The sequence below is a fragment of the Schistocerca nitens genome, chromosome 7, assembly GCF_023898315.1.
Source record: "Schistocerca nitens isolate TAMUIC-IGC-003100 chromosome 7, iqSchNite1.1, whole genome shotgun sequence".
Taxonomy (NCBI): Eukaryota; Metazoa; Arthropoda; class Insecta; order Orthoptera; family Acrididae; genus Schistocerca; species Schistocerca nitens.
Window position 1 is genome coordinate 65,781,707 of NC_064620.1, and position 25,507 is coordinate 65,807,213.

Sequence of the window (25,507 nt, forward strand, 5' to 3'; positions counted from 1 at the left end):
GTTTATGGACTCAATATTTGAAAAAAGACTAACCTACACAAGGGTTTAAAGTTGCTTCCCCATAAGGATTTAACGTTGCTTCCCATGGTGCAGAAAGATGCCCATTATTCAGGGACACAGATTTTTAATAATGTGCCAGCAGCCACGAAAAGCTAAGCTACTAATAAAGTGCAGTTTCAAAGAGGGGTCTAAATGATTTATTGGTGGCCAATTCCTCCTAGTCCAATGAAAATATGCAAATATTATTAGTAACATCAAATAACATGAGTGTCACATTCTGAATATCAATATAAATAAATGTAAATGTGGTTCTCACACAAGACACAGGATATTATCATGAAATTTCCACAATATTTCATTGACACATGTGCAAATTTTGGTCATTTGCATTGATGCAATATTGTGGAAAATTCACAAAGACATCAAATGTCTCACCTGATATCCATAATTACAACAAGTCTGTCAAGAAAGCCTCAAGCAACACAATGCAAACAAATGTTGGAAACTAATTTTCTGTTTGATGACATATAGCTACAATAGCCTGACATATTGCACACATTTCAATTGTTGTTGTTGTTTTTGTTGTTGTTGTTGATGATGATGATGTGGTCTTCAGTCCAGAGAATGGTTTGATGCAGCTCTCCAGGCTACTATATCCTGTGCAAACTTCTTCATCTCCCAATACCTACTGCAACCTACATCTTTCTGAATCTGTTTAGTGTATTCATCTCTTGGTCTCCCTGTACGATTTTTACCCTCCACACTGCCCTCCAATACTAAATTGGTGATCCCTTGATGTCACAGAATATGCCCTACCAACTGATCCCTTCTTCTAGTCAAGTCATGCCACAAATTTCTCTTCCCTCCTTCCCTCCAATTCTATTCAGTACCACCTCATTAGTTATGTGAGCTACCCATTTAATCTTCAGCATTATTCTGTAGCACCACATTTCAAAAGCTTCTATTCTCTTCGTGTCTAAACTATTTATCGTCCACGTTTCACTTCCATACATGGCTACACTCCATACACATACTTTCAGAAACGTCTTCCTGACATAACTCGATGTTAAAAAATTTCTCTTCTTCAGAAACACTTTCCTTGCCATTACCAGTCTACATTGTATATCCTCTCTACTTCGAGCATCATCAGTTATTTTGCTCCCCAAATAGCTAAACTCCTTTACTACAGTAAGTGCCTCATTTCCTAATCTAATTCCCTCAGCATCACCCGACTTAATTCGACTACATTCCATTATCCTCGTTTTGCTTTTGTTGATGTTCATCTTATGTCCTCCTTTCAAGGCACTGTCCATTCCGTTCATCTGCTCTTCTTTTATTTCTTCTCCATGGATTTTAACACCTACTCAAAATTTTTCTTTTGTTTCCTTTACTGCTTGCTTAATATACAGATTGAATAACATTGGGGATAGGCTTCAACCCTGTCTCACGCCCTTCCCAACCACTGCTTCCCTTTCATGTCCCTCGACTCTTATAACTGCCATCTGGTTTCTGCACAAATTGTAAATAGCCTTTCGCTCCCTGTATTTTACCCCTGGCACCTTCAGAATTTGAAAGAGAGTATTCCAGTCAACATTGTCAAAAGCTTTCTTGAAGTCTACAAATACTAGAAATGTAGGTTTGCCTTTCCTTAATCTATTTTCTAAGGTAAGTCGTAGGGTCAGTATTGCCTCACGTTCCAACATTTCTGCGGAATCCAAACTGATCTTCCCCAAGGTCGGCTTCTACCAGTTTTTCCATTCATCTGTAAAGAATTCATGCTAGTATTTTGCAGCCGTGCCTTATTAAACTGATAGTAAGGTAATTTTCACATCTGTTAACACCTGCTTTCTTTGGGATTGGAATTATTATATTCTTCTTGAAGTCGGAGGGTATTTCGCCTGTCTCATACATCTTGCTCACTAGATGGTAGAGTTTTGTTAGGCCTGGTTCTGCTAAGGCTGTCACTAGTTGTAATGGAATGTTGTCTTGTTTCGACTTAGGTCTTTCAGTGCTCTGTCAAATTCTTCACACAGTATCAGATCTCCCATTTCATCTTCATCTACATCCTCTTTGATTTCCATAATATTGTCCTCAAGAACATCAACCTTGTATAGACCGTCTATATACTGCTTCCACCTTTCTGTTTTCCCTTCTTTGCTTAGAACTGGGTTTCCATCTGAGGTCTTGATATTCATGCAAGTGGTTCTCTTTTCTCCAAAGGTCTCTTTAATTTTCCTGTAGGCAGTATCTATCTCACCCCCTAGTGATATGTGGTGATATGTGCCTCTACACCCTTACATTTGTTCTCTAGCCATCCCTCCTCAGCATTTTGCACTTCCTGTCGATCACATTTTTGAGATGTTTGTCTTCCTTTTTGCCTGCTTCATTTACTGCATTTTTGTATTTTCTCCTTTCATCGATTAAATTCAATATCTCTTCTGTTGCCCAAGGATTTCTATTAGCCCTCGTCTTTTTACCTACTTGATCCTCTGCTACCTTCACTATTTCATCTCTCAAAGCTACCCATTCTTCTTCTACTGTATTTCTTTCCCCCATTCTTCTCAATTGTTCCCTAACACATCTCAGTAAATTATATATTTATGTGTCTTGTGAAAACCCTGTAATTTGTCTCTTAATATATGTAAGAGTTTTTTTTACTAATTCCATTTGTATGAGGACCATTTCACTTACGATTTGTGGAAGGAACATTTGAAAATCAGTTTGTAAATAAGTATTCTTGTTTTATTATGTTTTACACCCTTGAGGATCTCATTACTATCGATCAATGGAATAAAATCTGAATCTAATCCAATATGAATCACATACATCATAATAGTTCATTACGTTCAAATATGTATTCTTCAAAATGCTACTATTCATGATTGTAATATTATCATTATGTGGGACTGGACCCTATCAGGTCACACAGAGCTACTATGTTTCAGTCTTCAGTGATTCCAACCGGTGTTTATTTTTTTTCTCCATGGATTCTTTTTCTCTCTTCAGTCTACTTTGTCATTAGTCTGGTGGTGATTTCATTCTCTGTCAGTACTTCCCATTTGCTAAGTTGTAGTCTGTATGAGTTTCTATTGAAAATGTCTGATGGATTTATATGAGTCTTTTCTAAATCCCTGCTGGATCCAGTATATGGTTTTGAGTTGTTTTTTGTGAGTCACAGTTTTGTGACTGACTCTTGTTGCTGGGAGTCTGATGTCTGTTGTGAGATTTGACAATTTTTTGGGATTGTAGTCTATATCCATCTTTTCTTTTTGGCTCAAGCAGTTTTCTTAGAATTTTGTGTTATTCTTTTAGCATAACTTCCTGATCACTTTTTCTGTTGAGTGTAAATGGTTTGCTAGAGTATAAAACTTCAGGTTTGATAACTGCATTATAGAGCCCAATTTTTGTATATATGGAGACACTTTTTTGCTATAGTTTTTACTGTAGCATCCAAATTTTCTGCACCAATCTCTCTCCTCTTGTAGGTTTAAGGATTTCGCTTAAATACTTGAAGTATGGAACACCCTTGATTTCTCCATATTTTGTGATCAGTTTTTGAGCAGGACGTTTTGAGTAGATGTGCCTGGTCTTTTGGTAGGATTTTTGAAGGTCAACTCTTTCCTCAACACATCCCTTGAGAGATTTTATCTGTTTAATTGCTGTCATGTCATCATGTTGGATGCTATTTTAGAGATCTTCCAAGTTATACGGGTTTCCTTTCTGCACATCTTACAATCTGACATTTTCGCTCGATAACAGACCAAATTTCTTTCATTATCCTACATAGTTACTGTGCTACATCAAATTAAGCAAAACACTACATGGAGTTTGCAGAGGTAAAAACATATTGCATAAACTTTGCGTACGACTGATTTTAGCTTACACATTGCAATGTATTAAATTTAGATACAATGTCAAAATATAAAATCGAGAGCCAGAAAGATATTTCATTTTGTCCTCGAGTTATTATATGGTTCGAGATACTGAAACAAGGTTTCCTCAAATGATAGCACAGAAAGAGACACATATGTTTTATGAAACACTTGAAACTTTACTATTCACCGAGTTATGGACATAACTCGTCCACAGTAGTTAGAGATCGGTAGAATGGTATGCTTGAACACATCAATGGTGCTTCAGAAAAACCCAAGGGCTGTGTTTAAACATGTCCTCAGCACCTGGGGAGCAGCAGAGCATGATGAGTTATCTCATCCACAGCAGTTAAAAGAATAAAGAGCGCAGGAGACAGACTTTTAGCTTGCCAAACACTGGTTTTGATCAGAAATGGTTCTGAAGTGTTGCCTATGAACTTTATTTTGGAGGCTGTGTTGTTGAGTGGGTGTTTGATGAGATTTAGGGTTATCAGGTCAAGCCCTTGTTCTTCACGGATGACAAAAAGGTATCACTGATGGACTGTATCATACGCCTTCTTGATGTCCACAAAGAAGCATATGACTGGGGTGTACTTAGCGTGTTGATTTTTAATGTTTTTTTTATTATTATTATTAAATATTTGTTCTAAACAATTTTGATCAGTGTGGAAGTGAGCTTGGTATTCACCAGTTTTGTGACTGAGTTGCTCCTGATCTGTTTGGAGAAGACATGCTGACATAATTTTGTATGTAACTTGCGGAAGGGAAATTTCTTGATAGTTACTGATATCTGTTTAGTCACATTTTTTGTGCAATGAGTGAATTAAGGTTCGTGTTCAGCATTTGAGAAATTTTTCTGTCTGCCAAATCTCTGTCATGATCTGTGTGAGTTCTGTAGTAATACATTCTCCCAAAACTCTTTTATTTTCAAATTTGAGGACATGTCTGTGAATCTGTTCTTGTGAGGATGGTAGCCACTTGGCATTGGTATAAAAGGAGATATTTCCTTTGGGAATCTTGAAGGGGCTTCAGGGCAACTGAGCTCAGAAAAATAGTGTAAAAGTTCCCTACTGGTTTCGTGATTAGTCAAGGCAAGCCTTCCATTTGGTTTTCTGAAACACAAATTTTGAGAGGTATATCCTCAGTTTATTCCTGCAAAAGTCTTATAGAATCTGCATGTGTTGTAATTCCAAAAATTTTCTTTGAAGGTATCCATTTGTTCCATCATGTATTTCTGCTTGGTTTGTCCAATGATTTTCATCACTTGTTTCCTTATGTCGCAGAAGTGTTCTTTTTTATGAAGTTTTCTTACTGTTATACTTTAAAAAATATTACAATAAAGGAAATTTAAAAATGGAAACTAAAAATGGAACTGAAAAATTGATACAAATGATCAATCATCCCCCCCCCTTCCCCTCCACACACACACACACACACACACACACACACACACACACACACACACACACACAGAAACATTTCTGTTTTACAATTTCAACTTACCGTAAAAGAATTTTCTACCAATTTCTCCTTGTACGAATGCACCCAAGAGAGGCGTGTTGGGGAAATACGTTCGGAATACAGATGATTCCATGTTTTTGCATCTGTAATGGAACTTGCCACGACCACAGCAAGCAAACATGAAAGCCACACTATTCCTCTCAGGCAAATTGCAACCGTGGAACTAGAAAACAAGGAAAATAGAATTACAATTATGTCCATAATAATACGAGCCAAACTCTATTTCACTAATACAACCAGAAATTTCTAAAAGAGTGGGGGGATGGTGGATTGCAGAGTGTTCAGGAAATGTACGACATACAAGATTATTATAAATGTCTGAAGCTATACTATTTGACATATTGTCACAGGGATTGCACACACATAAGAAAAACTCAAAACATTTTTCTGACATATTGTAAGTGTTCCATATGTAACTCCCTCCTGATTCTTCAGATACCAAGTCGATGACCAAGTTCTTCCTACATTTGGTGCAGCACGTCCTATTAATTTGATCAAAGGAGCTGTTGAGATGAACTCACAGTTCTGGTAGGTTTGTTGGTAGAGAAGGTGTAAACACTGAATCTTTCACATAAGCACACACAAAAAAAATGCACGAGTTCAGGTCAGGACAGGTTGGGGGTCATGACATCAATTGCTGATCATCAGCCCCGCCATTACCAATTCATCAATTTCTGAATTTCGTGATTAAAAATTCATGAACATCAAGATGGAAGTGGGGTGGTGCACCATCCTGTTGGTAGGTGAAGTCTACACTGTCATTCTCCAGTTGTGGCATGCATCAGTTTTTCAGCATGCTGCTCTCAGTGTGGTTTCAGTTGCCTGAGAGTGCAGTCGTATGTGTGATTTGCATTTGCATGAGTGTGTGTGTCTATTGTTGACAAAGGCCATTGGCCAAAAGCTTGAAGTTTTTCAGCATGTCACGATACATGAGTCCTATAAAGGGCTTTTTATAGAAGAAGAAAGGACCGTGAAATTTAAACTGCGAGACTACACAGAACAAAGAAACTTGTGGTGTATCCCAAATGTGCTCCACGTTAGTGTGCGAATTCTCTGTCCCCCAGATTTGCACACTGTGCCCTGCACTGCGCCATTCACAAAAAATGTTATCACATCACTGAAGATGAGTCTCTCACAAAACCCATGCTCTCCCATGAGCTGCCACAAACGGGCTGAAAATTCAAAGCACCCAACTTTGTCACCAGGAGTCAGGGTTTGTAGCAATCATAAGCGGTAAGTCTTCGGCTTCCTTAAGATCTTCCAAACAGACCTTTGTGGTATGTTCAGCTCTCTGCTTGCTCTGTTCATTGACTTTTGTAGGCTACGTCTGAAACTCACCTGCATACTGTCAACCATTTCTTCATTCACTGCAGTCCAATCCATTGATTTCACATTGCAGAGGCATCCTGAAGCTGTAAACTCCACATAACATCACCAAATAGAGTTGGCAGTAGGTAGATCTATGCGGAACTTTACAGAACAGACAGATGTGAATGCATTTCAAGCACAACACATGTTTTCTCAGTATCTGTCACCATCCTGTCTAAATGCACACTGCTTATCTCTCAAGGCAAAAATCTGAAGTGAGGTTGCAACAATACAAAAGTTTTGAGTCGTCCTATGGAAGTGATGAGTTTTGTGGGAGTTAATTTATGAAGTCACTTCAGTCATTTATAATAACCTTGTATACAGCAGAAAAAAATGACATAATGCTCAGATCTTTGTTCATGCGTACTCACCAGTCTTTTGTTTGTCATTTCATGAATAAGCTAAGAAAAATCATTTACATTCTTGAGAGATTATACACTAGAGTCTCACTAATCCAGCCATTCGTTGCACATACGGGTGCTGGAATAGCAAAAGTGCTGGATTATTGAGAGTGTCTGAAATTTATTTTAGAAACATAGTAGATATACTTCATTAAATGCAAGGACCAACTTGAGGTCTAGCGTAACTTGTTTCCTTTGAGACAACATGATACTGAACTGTAAAGAATACCACAATTTCATGTTTGTGTAGCATTGTCTAACACTGTAATGCACTAACAACATTGATGTGCATGATAATTTATTGTTGTGCTTCATTTTGGATGGGCGCCGGAGTACTGAAAGATCACACTACTGAGAGCCGGATTAGCAAAGTTCCAGTGTATGTATTCTATCATGAACTGACTTTCAGTTCCCTACTACTGCTACAACTACTTTTACTACTGGTAGCAGTAGTAGTAATAACTTTCCCAATACTCTCCAGAGCCTTTTTTTAGCACAATCTGGTACTAAATCAAGCCAGGATAATGAATATGATACCAAAATGTATTTCACTTAATGCACATGAACCACATTAAACAACTACCCTCCATACAAAAACTATCTACAGTAGAAGTCAGACAGAACAGTATGTCCATATTTTTGTTCCTGTTCTTGTCCCCTTGCTCAACTAATCAATTTAATACATATTTAATAATAAAATAATTTGAAAATACAATTACAGTGAGATAGATTCAATGGCCAAAATTTACCTTCAGGAGGCAAAATTCTAAGTAATGTTGTCAGGCATGTATAGCAATAGAAGACAAAAACCTATCTTAGCTTTCAGAGCTGTTAGTTCCTTCCTCATGGAGAATGTCGGATAGGTTACAGAAGTTCTCTGATCTCTCAACTGCGAGTGGGTCGATATGTTGACGGCAGCTCACCAAAGAGCTCACCGTAGCAATGCAACGCCTAAACAAAGAAATCTGAATGACTTGCAAACCTGCAAAGATCAATGTCATCTCATGGAATGACACACACAGTCGTCAACCTCTCTGACAAGAACCTGGAAGGAGGAGCCATCTCACCCTTAATAAAGGATTAAATTTCTCTCCTACACCATGCAATGCACCTATTGTGGATTCTGTTAATGGAATGGAATGGGTGGTGTGGCATCTCTCACAAGACATTGCCGATAAGGCATCTTAGCCTCAGCCAAGCTTCTCCAATCTAATATCAGCAGAGCAGAGAGAGAGGGGTGCCATGTATTGCAGAAAGATGAAGATTGTGTGGTACTTCTGGCTGACAAGGGAAATGCCATGGTTGTTCTTAATACCAATGAATATCACAGCAAAGTGGCATTGCTGCTTTAAGATAGCATACACAAATGCCTACAATGGGACCCTACACTGTCATAAAGCAGAAAAATGGTGGAGTTGATGAAGAACTCTGGTCTACCACAGAATAACATCAAAAAACTTAGAACATGAGCTCCTAGACTTCCCAGGCTGTACAGATTACCTAAAATTCACAAGGAAGGTATTCCACTGAGACCAACTGTTTGTGCTGCTGGTTCTCCTACTTACAGGCTTGCCAAATACTCAACTAAGCTGATGACTCCGATAGGCAGCCACTATGAACATCATGTCAAGAACTATCAGAGGTTCATCGAGAAAATTAAACACATTAGAGTTGGTCTAAGCATTATTTTAAACACCTGTGAAGGACATATTGAAACTGCTGACAGAGCATTTTCCTCGTGAAATGATGTAGTTGCTCTGACATGTTATGATGACCACCTAGTTCTTGTACGGCAGTAAATTTTATGAAACAACAGACAGAATGTGTTCTCCGCTGTCTCCAGCAGTAGCCACCTTGTTTATGGAAAATTTTGAGAAGTTGCATTGAATTTGGCTCCCCCTTGTCCATTTTCATTTTATTGTTATGTTGACAACATATTTATGGTCTGTCCACATGGTGTACAAGCTCTTGAGCACTTCCTTCAACATAAGAACAGTATGCACCCAAACATCCAGTTCACTGTCGTGACTGAGAAAGAAGGAAATCTGCCATTTTTAGATGTTTTGGTAAAACGAAAGTACACACACTGATTTATATCTTAGTGTGCAGAGTTTTCATCATCCAACCCAGAAGAGAGTTTTAAATACATTGGTATGCGGAGCAAAAACTATTTTTGACGAGGACCACTTGACTTTCAAAATAATTGTCTGAAGTATGTGTTCCAAAAAACTGGATATGATTCACGTGATATGAAACCAGCGTTATTCAGGAAAAGGAAAAGTGAAAAAAATTGAACATTCACGTAATGAGCTACTGATTGTGTACTTCCCTTTCTGCGGTGCTACAACCAGCAAAAAAGGAAAAGTCCTTGGATGATAAAGACCTATTTTCTGACCTCCAAAGAATATGAAGTAGATGCTAGGCCCTGTTCAGGACAGTTTCAGCCCCAGGACCCCTGAGTTTTATAATACTCCTTGTGAGTGCAGAAGCAATTACTTTGGTCAGTCCATCCCCACAGGACACCAACAGCATATTAAAAATTGAGAACTGGAGAAATCTGCAGTTGCTGAGCACAAACTCACAAAGAAATGCAAAAAACAATCTGAGGCAACAAAAGTTTTGTTCCAGGTTCCTACGTACTGGGATTCTCTAATTAAAGGGGCTACAGAAATAAGAATGCACAAGATGAACTTCAGTGCACACAGTCTTAGTGGTGCATTGAAGCAAGCTTTTGATGCATAGAAGAGGCAGGGATATTCACTGCAACGTCTGTGCTACTTCAGGGGTAATGGTGCCACTAGGTCAGACGTTGACACCATCTGTAATAGCATTATGTAATTACCGACCAGTCAGAAGCCACCTATGGGCTATACAAGGCCATCACAGCAGCAGTTTTGACAGTCTATTACTCCTGACAAAGACACTGGAGGTAATCTTAGAAAGATTGAGGTTTTACCCTGAACTGATGCATGATGCTGCAAGCCCCCGTGTACCTTGAAGTTGGTGGGGAGGCTTGCATTCTCAGTGATACAGATAGCTGTACCGTAGATGCAACCACAATGGAGGAGTATTTGTTCAGAAGCCAGACAAATTTGTGGCTCCTGACGAGGGGCAACGGCTTTTTCAATAGTTGCAGGGGCAACAGTCTGAATAATTGATTGAACTGGCTTTGTAACATCAACCAAACCAGCACGCATGCTGGTATTGCGAATGGCTGAAAGCAAGGGGGAATTAAAGCCGTAATTTTTCCCGACGGCATGCAGCTTTACTGTGTGGTTAAATGATGATGGTGTCCTCTCGGATAAAATACTTTGGAGGTAAAATAGGCCCCCGGATCTCCGGGCTGGGACTACTCTGGAGGATGTTGGAATCAGGAGAAACAAAACTGGCGTTCTAGGGATCTGAGTGTGGAATGCCAGATCACCTTAATCAGGCAGGTAGGTTACAAAATTTAAAAAGGGAAATGGAGATGTTAAAGTTACATACAAAGCGAATTAGTGAAGTTCAGTAGCAGGAGGAACAGGAGTTTTGGTAACATGAATACAGGGTTATAAATACAAAATCGAATAGGGGTAACGCAGTAGTAGGTTTAATAACGAGTAAAAAAATACAGATAAACTACTATGAACAGCATAATTAATGCATTATTGTAGCCAAGATACACACAAAGCCCATGCCTACCACAGTGGTACATGTTTATATGCCAACTAGCTCTGCAGATGTTGAAGAGATTCAAGAAATGTATGATGAGATAAAAGAAATTATCCAGATAAGGAAGACAAAAATTTATTACTCATTGGGGACTGGAATTTGATAGTATGAATGGAAGAGAAGAAAAATCAGTAGGTGAACATGAAATAGTAAGGAATGAAAGAGGAAGCCACCTGGTAGAATTCTGCACAGAGCATAAATTAATCATCGCTTAAACTTGATTTAAGAATCATTAAAGAAGGTTGTAAACACGGAAGAGACGTAGAGACACTGGAAGGTTTCAGATTGATTGTATTATGGTAAGACAGAGATTAGGAACCAGGTTTTAAATTGTAAGACATTTCCAGGGCAGATGTGGACTCTGACCACACTCTATTGGTTATGAACTGTAGATTAAAACTGAAGAACTGCAAAAACATGGGACCTGGATAAACTGAAAGAACTAGAGGTTGTCGAGAGATTCAGAGGGAGAATTAGGGAACGATTGATAAGAACAGGGGAAAGGAATGCAGTAGAAGAAGAATGGGCAGCTTTGAGAGATGAAATAGTGAAGGCAGAAGAGGCTCAAGTAGGTAAAAAGACGAAGGATAGTAGAAATCCTTGGGTAATAGAAGAGATATTGAATTTAATTGATGAAAGAAGAAAATATAAAAATGCAGTAAATGAAGCAGGCAAAAAGGAAAACAAATGGCTCAAAAATGAGATCGACAGGAAGTGCAAAATGGCTAAGCAAGGATGACTAGAAGATAAATGTAAGGATGTAGAAGCATATATCACTAGGGGTAAGATAGATGCCACCTACAGGAAAATTAGAGAGACCTTCAGAGACAAGAGAACCAATCAGATGAAAAATCAGTCCTAAGCAAAGAATGTAGAGCAGAAAGGTAGAAGGAGTATATAGACGGTCTATAGAAAGGTGATGCACATAAGGGCAATATGATGGAAATGGAAGAGGACGTAGGTGGCGATGTGATGGGAGATAAGATACTGTGTGAAGAATTTGACAGAACACTGAAAGACCTAAGTCGAAATAAATCCCCGGGAGTAGACAACTTTCTCTCAGAACTACTGGTAGCCTTGACAAAACTCTTCCAACTGGTGAACAAGATGTACGAGACAGACGAAATACCCTAGACTTCAAGAAGAATATAATAATTATTATTTCAAAGAAAGCATGTGCTTGACAGGTGTAAAAATTACCAAACTATCAGTTTCATAAGATAGATTAAGGAAAGGCAAAACAACATTTCTAGCATTTGTGGACTTTGAGAAAGATTTGACAATGTTGACTTGAACATTCTCTTTCAAATTCTGAAGGTGGCATGGGTAAAACACAGGGGCCGAACGGCTATTTACAATTTGTACAGAAACCAGATGGCAGTTGTAAGATTTGAGGGGCATGAAAGGGAAGCAGTGGTTGAGAAGGGTGTAAGACAGGGTTGTAGCCTATCTCCGATGTTATTTGATATGTATACTGAACAAGCAGTAATGGAACCAAAAGAAAAATTTGGATTAGGAATCAAAATCCATGGAGAGGAAATAAAAACTTTGAGGTTTGCCGATGATATCGTAATTCTGTCAGAAACAGCAAAAGACCTGGAAGAGCAGTTGAATGGAATGGACGGTGTCTTGAAAGGCGGATATAAGATGAACATCAATAAAAGCATAACAAGGATAATCGAATGTAGTCGAATTAAATCAGGTGATGCTGAGGGAATTAGATTAGGAAATGAGACACTTGAAGTAGCAGATGAGTTTTGCTATTTGGGCTGCAAAATAACTGATGATAGTCGAAGTAGAGAGGATATAAAATGTAGACTGGCTACGGCAAGGAAAGCGTTTGTGAAGAAGAGAAATTTGTTAACATCGAGTATAGATTTTAGTATCAGGAAATATTTTCTGAAAATATTTGTATGGAGTGTAGCCCTGTATGGAAGTGAAACATGGTCGAAAAGTAGTTTGGACAAGAGGAGAATAGAAGCTTTTTAAATGTGGTGCTACAGAAGAATGCTGAAGATCAGATGGGTAGATCACATAACTAATGATGAGGTACTGAACAGAATTGGGGAGAAGAGGAATTTGTGGCACAACCTGACCAAAAGAAGGGATTGGTTGGTAGGACACATTCTGAGACATCACGGGACCACCAATTTAATGTTGGGGGGAAGCGTGGAGAGTAAAAATCGTTGAGGGAGACCAAGAGATGAATACACTAATGAGATTCAGAAGGATGTAGGTTGCTGGACTTACATGGAGATGAAGAAACTCGTACAGGATAGAGTAGCCTGGAGAGCTGCATCAAACCAGTCTCTTGGACTGAAGACCACAACAACAACAACAACCAGAATCTATTAGTCTGTGCAACAACAGATGTCTCAGCAAATGCAATATGGTGTCTATTTTCTACAGCGTGTTCAGCTACCACTGGTATCTCAGGATACCATAGACAAACACATATCTTTTGTTCTACACAGTGCTGTTCAATAGTACGTACAGTCAGTCCAACCTGACAATAGCCAAGGAGCACTTGGCTAAAAGCTCCTGGATTTGAAACCACTTGATGCAGCTGTAAGCCCGAGAGGATTTTATTGGTTCAGTAGGGCCTCTATAATCCGACACTTCACCAGGCCGACATGTCCAGTAGTCCGACACAATGAGCTGAGATCACATGACTTGGACGGGTTGGGTCACTTCAAGTCAACAGTTTAGTAAACAATACACAGTCAGCCACCAATTATTGATTATTGCATACACTGTGCAATCGAATTAGTACCCTCTTTAACTTGATTGTGATAGTGTTAGTGAGTGTTTCATATCTTCCTTACAATATGCCTGAAGCGGTAGTGAAAAAAGTAAACACAAGACATTGACTTTGGTTGAAAAATCATAAATTATTAAAAAATTAAACAAAGAAGAAAAATTAACGATTCAGCTCCATTTTATGGCATTGGGCATGCTACCATTTATGATATTAAAAAAATCGTCATAAAACTGATAGGTTTGTGCACAATTTGAATAGCCAAAGCAGTGAGAGGAAAGTGATACAAACCAGTGAGCACCCATTAATTGAAGATGCTTTTTACACATGGTTTCTTCAGGAATGTAGTAAACATACCTCTATTTCAGGATATCTTATCAAAGAAAAATCGAGATTTTTTTATAAAGAAATTATGAAAAAAGACAATTTCTGTACAAGTACCGGATGGATTGATAAGTTTAAAAAAAGATTTGGTATCCACTTGCTAACAATAACAAGAGAAAAACACTCCTGTGACTTCCAAGCTGTAGAGCCGTACAAACAAAGACTCAAAAAAACTTAGCCCTGATCAGGTTTATAGCGCAGACAAAAGCAGACTGCTATGGAGACTTTTGTCCAACAAAGCATTCATCCACAAAGCAGAGGCAAGTGCTCCTGGCAAAACAATGTCTAAAGATAGGCTCACATTTATGCTAAGCTCTAATGCTAGTGGAACGCACAAACTTGAGCTGCTTGTCATAGGAAAATAAGAAAATTCTAGGGGGTTCGAAAATGCAAAACATCTATCAGTCAAATATAAACACCAAAACAAAGCTTGGATGACATGGGAACCGTTCAGTGAGTGATTTCATGAGGAGTTCATGCCTTCGATCAAAAAGTTCCTCAAGAAGTAAAATTTGTCTCGGAAAGCTTTGTTGGTGTTGAAGAACTGCCCTAGACATCCAGATGAAGGTGCACTTAAATCCACAGGTGGTTTGATAAAAGTGATATTTCTTCCCCCATGTTTCTTCAGACATGTCCGAAAGAACAAATGCCATTTGTGATCTTGCAGCTCTCGAAGAATGAAATTACAATAAAATCCAGGCCATTAGCTGCTTATAGGCATCAATAAATATCAACAGGGACAGTTGAAAATATGTGCCCTGACCGGGACTCGAACCCTGGATCTCCTGCGTACAAGGCTGACGCTCTATCTGACTGAGCCATCGAGGACATGGAGGATAGTGTGATTGCAGAGACTTATCACTGGCATGCTCCCCGTGAGACCAACATTTCCAACTTACTGTCTACACACTATGTTTTTAGTGCCCCTGCCCACTATACTCATTACTCACGGCAGTCAATCTAGCGATTCCCATAAGAGTTTGAGCAATGTGAGTGCATCCGCACTGAAGGCGATCATTGGCTGGTAAACCTTATCTGTATGAAGATGGTATCTTCATATGGATAAGGCTTACTGGCTAATGATCTTCTTCAGTGAAGATGCACTCACATTGCTCAAACTCTCACACGAATCGGTAGGTTGGCTGTCGCAAGTAATGAATATAGTGGGCAGGCACACTACAAATTTAGTGTGTGTGCAGTTAGTTGGAAATGTGAGACTCACAGGGAGTGTGTCAGACATAAGTACCTGCGGTCGCACTACCCTTCGTGTCCTCGATGGCTCACTCGGATAGAGCGTCAGCCTTCTAAGCAGGAGATCCCGGGTTCGAGTCCCGGTTGCAGCACACATTTTCAACTGCTCCCATTGATATTTATCAATGCCTGTAAGCAGGTAATGGTCTGGATTTCATTGTAATTTCATTTAAAGTGTTGGTATCTGCAAAGACAAGAAGAACCTTCAGATGTGACCAAACTTGCTGAAATTTTTTTTTTTTTTTTTTTTTTTTTTTTGTCCTGACTCTTCAGGCAGTTTCCATTGGGATGATTTGGCCGAGATTTCAATGAGATACCCATATACTTACGTTTTGTCACATTATAATCTTCTTTAGAAGCTCTGGATTGTTGTTGACTCCATTCACCAATTCCTGAACAATGTCTCCGTGAAGTCATTTTTGCTCAAAATTCAACAATTTTGGGACAAAACATCTGAAAACACTGCTTGCATTAGCCAAAGCATATGCTGACATCAACAACAACTTCTCTGGTGGTGATTTGGCAATCTTCCAGAACTATATTCTTTTCCTCTTCTTCCACACTGTCATCAGTAATTGATGACAGGCTGCCAGTACATGTGACTGTAGATACAATCAACGTCTTGCATAATTTGAAATGAAGAAAAATAATTCGTGAGATGTTGGACCAGCCTACCAGCCTGTAGTCAGCTACTGTCTAATTTCTGTGTTGTTTGGCCCAATGAAGACACACAGCTTTCTATGTGCGACTGTGAGCAATGGTCTTTCCATTAGTACCAGACCCCATAAGTCCATTGCATGGAGTTCCTCTCACAATGTCCATGCGTAAATTTCTTGAGAGGGAGATCCATTCACTAACAGCAGAATCTCCTGACAGCTTGAAACTATTTGTTACTGGCATCTATCTCAGGTCTCTGTTGGTTAGGTTCCCTTTACGACCACTGCGCCAAATTGGTGTGAGTGGTAGATCATTCCTTGCAGACACACTGAACAGTTAGCACTGCTACACCAACAACTGGGTAGCTGTTATTTGAGATGTGGCCACAGGCACTTTCAAACATGATAGCTGCTTTCTGTCAGGTCTCCATGTCAATCCATATTACTACACTACTCCATACAACCATATGGCATGCACACACACCACTTCACTGCCCTGACTTACGACAACAGTGGAGGGTTACAAGGCTGTGTGGTACCAGCTCTGCACCATTTGCAGTGCTCCAAAGCAACCAATGTGCTCTTTTAACGGGTCGCCTAGACAAGAACTGACAGGATACAGGTCAAATGCACATTGGGGCACTTTATGGAAGCAGAGATTTGCCTATGTAAAGAGACAGAGACAACGAAAGAAAATTACCAACAGACTCTACACATCTGCAGGTATTGGAGAAAAAGCAAATTGACACAATGAAAGAACTACTTTTGAGGAAAACTTTTTTGATGAGTGTGCACAATCTTTTTCACCTGGGAAAAGAGGGTGGTGCGCAATGGTTATGGCAAGAAGAAAAATGTGAGCTAGCCAATCTGATGAAATCTTTGCAGAACGCTCGGAGGGATATCATCGTAGTGTAACACTTCACTGCTAGACTCTCGAGTACAGTCTTCGATACTATCCACAATTTGGATGTTGCTGAGTACTTTGGTTCCGAGCACAACCGTCAACTATTCATACCTGTTGCCTTCCTGTCCACTTCCAACATGATTTCTGCTACAGCTCCAGCATAGAAGGGTGTAAGAGGCGCCACCCAGGGATGCTACCTGCCAGCTCCTGTGAGCACTACGAGCTGTCATGGGCCACCATCAGAAAGTGATTGCTGGTAACGACAGGCACTTTAACACTTCTGTCACAATCCTGCCAGTTCCATTCTCTTTGAGTAACAACAGTTCCATTCTCTCTCCGTAACAATAACTAAAAATCCTCGTAATGGCCCTGAGATACTTTCGTCAATGTAACTGGAATATTAGTGTTTTATGGTAACTAAAATTGATAGCAGTGATGCATACAAGTTTTTGTAAAAATAAATGATTAATAACATAATCTATCTACACTTCTGCAGTAGACATAATAATCATTTTGATCATTACTAATTTGCAAATTCTGTACTTAAATGTAAATAAATTATTCTTAGTAAATTAATAACTCAATAAAATCCTTCACAACTCCAAGAGATGAATAGAAGCACAAAACATGAATAATGAAGATATTGAAATTCGAGGAGTAATATCAGAAGAGATGCCCAAACGAATTTGATGTATTAAGAAACGAGACGGCTGGGAGACTGTGCTTTGGTATAATTATTAAAGCACGACGAGTTACACAAAAGGATATTTACAGAATATCTGTGAAGGAAAAATTTTTTTTGCGAAATCAGAAAAATGCCAATATTGTCCTATTTTACAAGAAATGAGACAGACATGACATAAAACTCCTCTCCATAAAGTACAAGATATTCACAAAAATAGTTACCAACTGCACTGAAAAAAACTGAATTTTAATCGAGCAAAAGAACACACTAGATTTTGAAATGGATATAGCACAATGAATCGTTATAAAGTTATTTATCAAATGGTATGACTATAAATTGCCGGCCGGTGTGGCCAAGCGGTTCTAGGCACATCAGTCTGGAACTGCACGACTGCTACGGTCGCAGGTTCAAATCCTGCTTCGAGCATGAATGTGTGTGATATCCTTAGGTTAGTTAGGTTTAAGTAGTTCTAAGGGGGACTGATGACCTCAGATGTTAAGTCCCATAGTGTTCAGAGCCATTTGGACCATTCTGACTATGAATTACTACTTTGACTGAGATTCATATATTTTTGAGAGGGCTTTTAACTCAGTTTCAACAAAATATACTACCAGCTCTGCAGAAACAAGGCACTTTTTCAATCTACACACTGTGATTGAAAGTATGCAGACACTCCTATGTGATGCAGAATTTATCACGTCACGTGAGGTGAAACCACTGGTATAAAAGGAGGTGGGCAGTAGGGGAGTATTGTGTTGTCAGTAGACAAGCAGTAACAGCACAATGGGTCAGTCACAAGAGCTCAGTGACTTCAAATGTGGAATAGTCATTGGAGGTCATGAAGTGGAAGTGTGAAGGAAGAACCACAATTAAACCAACACAAAACAGATGCTATGTGCTGAAAGAAAGACACTGCCGAGCATTACAGAGGGTAGCTGTAAAAATTCTCATGAAATCAGTGGAAGGAATTACTTGTGCATTCCAAAGTGCTACCAGCAGTCCAGCTAATGCAATGATTGTGCGTAAGGAGTCAAGAAGAGTGGGGCAGAATGGCTGACAGTCCCTAATAAGCCATACATTTCTGTAGGCAATGCTTAAGTGACACTTGAGGTGGTGTAAGGAGCGACACCTCTGGACAGTGGATGACAACAAATAAGTGTATGGAATGATGAATCACACTATGCTCTGTGGTAATCTGATGGAAGGGTTTGGGTTTGGTGAATGCCTGGAGAATGTTACCTGATGTCATGTGTAGTGCCTACAATGAAGAGCAATGGATGAGGTGTAACAGAATTGAGGGGGGGTTTATGCTTATGTTAGGGGCCCCTTAATGTGCTTTAAAAACACTACATGTGGGCAGATACAAACACACTGTACAACACTGTGTACTGCGCAAAATAGAGCAATGGTTTAGGGACAATGACTGATTGTATTAGAGTGACCACCCCGTCATAAAGCAGCATCTGTGAGGAAATCGATTGTTGACAAATAACATTCCTGAAATGGGCTGGCCTGCACTGAGCAGCAACCTGAAGCCAATGTAACACCTTTGGAATGAGTCTGAATGTTGAATTCATTCCAGACCTCCGTGTACAATGCCACTACCTTCTTTGGTTTCCACCCCAGTAGAGTTCAACTTGTAAATCGTGAAGGGTGGACACACCTCATGTAAGGCCTACTAATGGGTGTCTGGTTACTTTTGACAAGACAGTGTCAGTCAGTGTACTGGAGAAGATATACAGCAATGCTACTGCTTCCATCAGCCTTCATCAAGATAGTGGGAAATATAAAATTGAAAGAGATTTCAGGCAGAGAGATTAACATTAACAAAACTATTATCGTCAGTCCTACAGAAAGGTTTCGGATTTGCTAATCAGGAAAAATGAAAGTGCCTGGTTAACAGATCATATCAGAACTGCCTTTGTTTTGCTGATGACACTATACTGTTTTCCTGAAGAACACATTTTGAAAAAGAAAGAAAAGGGAGAACTCAATACAGCAAATCTGAAAGTAGGTGTGAATACAAATTATAAAAAGACTACAATAATTGCAACGAGAACATTAAAAATGAAAATAATTCAAATCAAAAATAGAGTCAAAGAAGCACAATTGAAAAGTTTTCCTTTACAGAGCAGTTGGAGATGATGACTGAATGAACAGAAACTGAATCAAACAGATAAATAAAAATGACCTGGAACACACCTGATAACTAAACAGGATTTAAAAACCAAGCTTCCAACGTCCCATATCTCCACTATGCTGGAGCTGCAATGGATTCATAAAATTTTTGTGATTCCAACAACTGTTACGAAAATCTTAAGTTGCAGAAGAAAAACATTTATTTATTGATGACCAGTTTCTGACTGTTTGTCCATTATCAAATCAACCATAAATGTAAGTCTTGCATTACACAAGACATACAAGTGGAAAAATGGCCGTGAAGTCAATACCTGAGATAACAGGTAATATGGCCTCCACATATGCTCATCGCTAACTGTGAAAGGGAACTGACAGTGATGAGCATATGCAGAGGCCATATTACCTGTTATCTCAGGTATTGACTTCATGGCCAATCTTCCACTTGTATGACTGGAATAACAGAGGACTTACATTTATGACTGATTTGATAATAGATAAATAGTCTGAAACTGGTCATCAAAAAATAAATGTTGTTCTTGTGCAACTTCAGAAAGTTTTCATAACAGTTACTGGACGTTTCCAATGTGTTGGACAAGGAAAGCTGCAATAAGTGTGTGCTGCCAGTTACGACTCATAGTAGAAACATGCGAACCACCACTGTAAAAATCATGAATAAACTGGTGTCTGCTGAGGAAGCAATGGAGAGAAGCATACACTGGGGAGTACTAGAAGAGACACAAAAAAATTAAATGGCTCTGACAACAAACCAGTGGAACACAGTTACAGTTTTAATGAAATACAAATTGATGGGGGCAGTAAGTACAGTAAAGTGAATGAATGATTGATGTATCTTTGTAAAATGCCTAGAGACGAGAAAAGACTGAGGCAGCAACATAACAGGTGGCTAGATGGCATTACGTAACACAGGTGATTACATGTGAAGACCGAAACACATTGTAAAGTGTGGAGGAGTCATTAGTCAAGCAGTGGATGTCCAACTGCTGTTGTTGCTGCTGCTGCTGATGATGATGACATGACACTTAAATAGGCAGTATGAGGCTGGTTATTTATACACTTTCACTATCAGTGACGCAACATAGGCTTTCGAGATTAAGTTGTCAACTGAAAAGTGCGAAAAGGTCAACTTGTGATGAGAAGTTGGGCACACTGCTATTGTAGAGAATTTCATTATAGCTTTGTAGGTAGGTTGGGCAGTGATTAATGAAACATTGCATGACTAAGTGTGTTCCATTTTCAGATTTCTTTCCTTCTTGGAATGATGTTTGGATTATAGATGTGTGTTCCAGCGTAACAAGTGCCGGCACAACGATCACGGACAGAAGAGCAGAGAGGGCTATGAAATGACATCAGCCACTAGTACACTGACAAACCCAACACCAAGACTGGAGCAGCCTCTGTACGAAGAGAAATAAGTGCAGTGCCGCCTAGCCGTGGGTGAAGTGGAACACGAGCCGTCATACAAATGCTGCAGCAGCAACTTATGAATTGCATTGTTTAGCTAGCATTGAAATTGTATATACCAAAGGACACTGATTATTTGCATGTCGCCATTTGCATCTGACACACCTTTGTGAATACGCAAAGTTAAGTATTATCACTTTAACTTACTGTAATAAACTCCATTAATATGATTTGCTTGAATTGTTGTGTAGCGATCTGAGAAAACAGCTTCCGAGGCACCCTATATTAGACAAGTGGGCAGTACACAAAAATTGGCGACGAGGATGGAATTTGTTGTTGTCTCAATACAAGTACGACATTGTGTATTGTCCGACAGCTCAACATGGTACCGCGGATGTGATTTCATGTCTTCTGACTGGCCCTGATACAGATTTTGATGCTTCTGCTGCATCTTGTTATCACATCAATGCTCTGGATTCTGAATTTCTACAAGCCTTTCTGGTGAACTATAGGAAAATTGCACAGACCATGGAAGCTGATTCAGATTTGAACATTTTGCTAACATACATTCACACATCTTGGCCTCATTCCTTGCATAGCATAAAGAACTCTGTAGTGCGCCAATACTTTGCACACTAGCATAGCCTTGCTATACAGAAAGGTGAGAGTCTTGCACAAAATGACAGGGACAGTCACTTGTGTTGATCCCTAAAGCTTTGCAGAAAGAAGTGTTGCAGTTATTTCACCAAGGACACTGGGGGACTGTTTGAATGAAACAGTTAGCGCATCGACACTGTACTTGCTAAGGTATGGACATCCAAATAGAACAGATGACGTCTCAGTGTCACGCATGTGCGGAAAATCAGTCCACTCTGCCACAAAAATTCTCTGTTTGGCCTAACTCGCAATCAACATGGCAATGTGTGCACACAGACTTTGTGGGACCTTTTTGGAACACTCACTGGTTAATTGTGGTTAACTCACATAGCAAGTTTCCTTTTGCTGTGCCAATGAACTCGACATCATCACGTAGCACAATTCAGGTGTCCTCTATTTTTTGCCTCGAAGGTTTACCTGAAGTCATAGTGACAGACAATGGACCTCAGTTCACGTCAAATGAATTTGAAACATTCTGTAAACACAATGGCACACAGCATCTAACTAGTGAATCATCCCATACATAGTCAAACAGTGAAGTGGAACGTTTTGTAAGAACATTCAAGCAGCAGATGGCCAAATTTCGCTCCGCACACACCAGAGATCAAGCACTGCAACTATTTCTCACCTCCTCTCCTCCTACCGAAGGAGCTGGACCCGCCCACACTGCAGAAGCCGATGCCTTCTACATCTGGTTATTGGCCTCCTGAGGTGGATGCGCACACTTCTGGTCATTTTCAGCCAGAGTGAATGCCAGATGGCAGGGTATGACCGGAATCTTAACGTCCCCTGCAGCCACAGCTTCTGGTCCAGCAAAGCGCCCACACTCCTGCTTCCTCAATGTTGTCGCGCTACTTACATGACGACGGTCCATCACTTTGGGGGTGGGGGAATGTTCCGGTGTAATGACAAGCGCCGGCACAACAATCGAGAACGGAAGAGCAGAGAGGGCTGTGAGACGACGTCAGCAAATAGTACACTGACAAACCCGACACCAAGACAGGAATGGCCCCTATACGAAGAGAATGTAAGTGCTCTGCTGCCTAGCCACAGGCAGTGTGAAAGACGAGCCATCATTCAAACACTACAGCAATGACTTACGGACTGAATTGTTTTGCTTGCATTGAAATTGTGTATACTGAAGGACATTGATTATTTGCATGTCTCCATTTGCTTGCAACACTCCTTTGTGAATACACAAAATTAAGTACTGTCAATTTAACTTCCTATAATAAACTTCATTAATATGCCATCTGCTGTGCAGCAAGCTACATAAATTTAAGTATTAACTGTGTTTTTCTTACTTATCACTTTTTTCCGTGCATTTTTGCTTTTAGGAAGCTTTAATTTTCGAGTATTAGTAATAGTGTTCCATAGATTTCGTGTTTGTTTTGAATACAGTCCAGAGACAGGTAGTACTCATTTTCATTGTTTCCAACAAGAAGTGTCTAGTAATCACAGTTTAGTCAGCTATCAGCTGCCTTTAGTGAATTAGCAGTCTAGTTAAAAGTTGATTAACTCTCTGCAGTAAATTGTTGATTTCTTAAGACGGATAGGATGTGTGACTGCTGTGTACAGACGCAAAAGGAGCTGGCCACTGTTCGCGGTCAGCCGTTTTCAGGCTGCTGCCTCTGAGTGTAGCGGCAGTGGGGAGTCTGGTGCGTCGCTTGGTACACCCCAGGTGTTACATGCTTCATCCACGGTCCCTGCTGTCGAGACATCTTTGTGGGTACGGAGAGCGGTTGGGCCACCCTCTCCCCAAGGAGAGTGGCGGGTTCAACGGCGTTCATGTCGCACGAGGCGGAGGGTCAGTATGGAGGCTGGCTGTGTGGCATCACCCACTCAGCCTGTGAGTGGATGTGTGGCTGCTCCTTCAGCAAGGTCTGAGCAGGCACATGGGGGGAGGGGTTTATTAGTGACTGGGAGCTCCAATGTTAGGCGGGTCATGGAGCCCCTTAGGGAAATAGCGGAAAGGTCGGGAAAGAAGGCCAGTGTTCACTCTGTCTGCTTGCCGGGGGTGGAGGGTGGGTCTCATCCGAGATGTGGAGGAGGCCCTGCCGGCGGCAACAGAGAGCACTGGGTGCACCCTACTGCAAATTGTTGCTCATGTCGGCACCAATGACTCCAGCCGTCTGGGTTCAGAGGTCATCCTCAGTTCATACAAAAAGTTGTCGGAGTTGGTGAAGGCGGAAAGCCTCGCTCGCGGGGTGGAATCTGAGCTAACTATTTGTAGTATTGTTCCCAGAACTGATCGTGGTCCTCTGGTTTGGAGCCAAGTTGAAGGCTTAAACCAGAGGCTCAGACGATTCTGCGGAGATCTGGGGTGCGGGGTGCAAATTTCTCGACCTCCGCTGTCGGGTGGAGAAATGTAGGGTCCCCCTGAATAGGTCAGGCGTGCACTACACGCAGGAAGTGGCTACAATGGTAGCCGAGTACGTGTGGAGTGCACAAGTGGGTTTTTTCGGTTAGAGATTCCTTCCCTAGGCCCGACGAGATGCCTCCTGAGACTTGACAAGGTAGCAGTAGGCAAAATGCACAGAGAATAACAATATTAATGTGGTAATAGTAAACTGCAGGAGCGTCTATAGAAAGGTCCCAGAACTGCTCTCATTAATAAACGGTCACAATGCCCACATAGTAATTGGGACGGAAAGTTGGCTGAAATGAGATGTAAACAGTAATGAAATTCTAAACTCAGAATGGAATGTGTACCACAGAGACAGGCTGGACAGTGAAGAGGGAGGCGTGTTTATAGTGATAAAAAGTGCAATAGTATCAAAAGAAATTGACGGAGATCCGAAACATGAAATAATTTGGATGAAGGTCGCGATTATAGCAGGCTCAAACATGGTAATTGGATGTCTCTATAGGCCCTCTGGCTCAGCAGCTTTTGTGGGAGAGCACCTGAAGGAAAATTTGGAAAATATTTCGAGTAGATTTCCTGACCATGTTATAGTTCTGGGTGGAGATTTTAATTTACCAGATATAGACTGGGTGACTCAAGCGTTTATAACTGGTGGCAGGGACAAAGAAACCAGTGAAATCTTTTTAAGTGCATTATCTGAAAACTACTTTCAGAAGTTAAACAGAGAACCAACTCATGGTGATAACATATTAGACCTTCTGGTGACTAACAGACCCGAACTATTTGAAACAGTTAAGGCAGAACAGGAATCAGCGATCATAAAGCGGTTACTGCATCGATGATTTCAGCCGTAAACAGAAATATCAAAAAAGGTAGGAAGATTTTTCTGTTTAGCAAAAGTGACAAAAAGCAGATTACAGAGTACTTGACAGCTCAACACAAAAGTTTTATCTCAAGTACAGAAAGTGTTGAGGATCAGTGGACAAAGTTCAAACCCATCGTACAATATGCATTAGATGAGTATGTGCCAAGCAAGATCATAAGAGATGGAAAAGAGCCACCGTGGTACAACAACCGAGTTAGAAAACAGCTACGGAAGCAAAGGGAACTTCACAGCAAACATAAACATAGCCAAAGCCTCGCACACAAACAAAAATTACACGAAGCGAAATGTAGTGAGAGGAGGGCTATGTGAGAGGCTTTCAATGAATTCGAAAGTAAAGTTCTATGTACTGACTTGGCAGAAAATCTTAAGAAATTATGGTCTTATGTCAAAGCGGTAGGTGGATCAAAACAAAATGTCCAGACACTCTATGACCATAATGGTACTGAAACAAAGGAAGACTGCACTGTAGTTCCTTCTCTGGATTGTTGCACAGATGACAAAATGGTAGATAGCAAAATGGACAACAG

The 25,507-nt window shown here is 40.2% G+C and overlaps 1 protein-coding gene across 3 annotated transcripts in view; it reads right to left on the bottom strand.

The window, feature by feature from the left end:
* Positions 1-25,507, bottom strand: part of LOC126194894 (F-box only protein 22-like) — a 213,153-nt gene that overhangs the window by 33,967 nt on the left and 153,679 nt on the right. For all 3 annotated transcript variants that reach the window (XM_049933246.1, XM_049933247.1, XM_049933245.1), the window contains exon 9: positions 5,376-5,556. In XM_049933246.1, the coding sequence (XP_049789203.1) occupies positions 5,376-5,556 (181 nt within the window). The remainder of the gene's footprint in view (positions 1-5,375; positions 5,557-25,507) is intronic.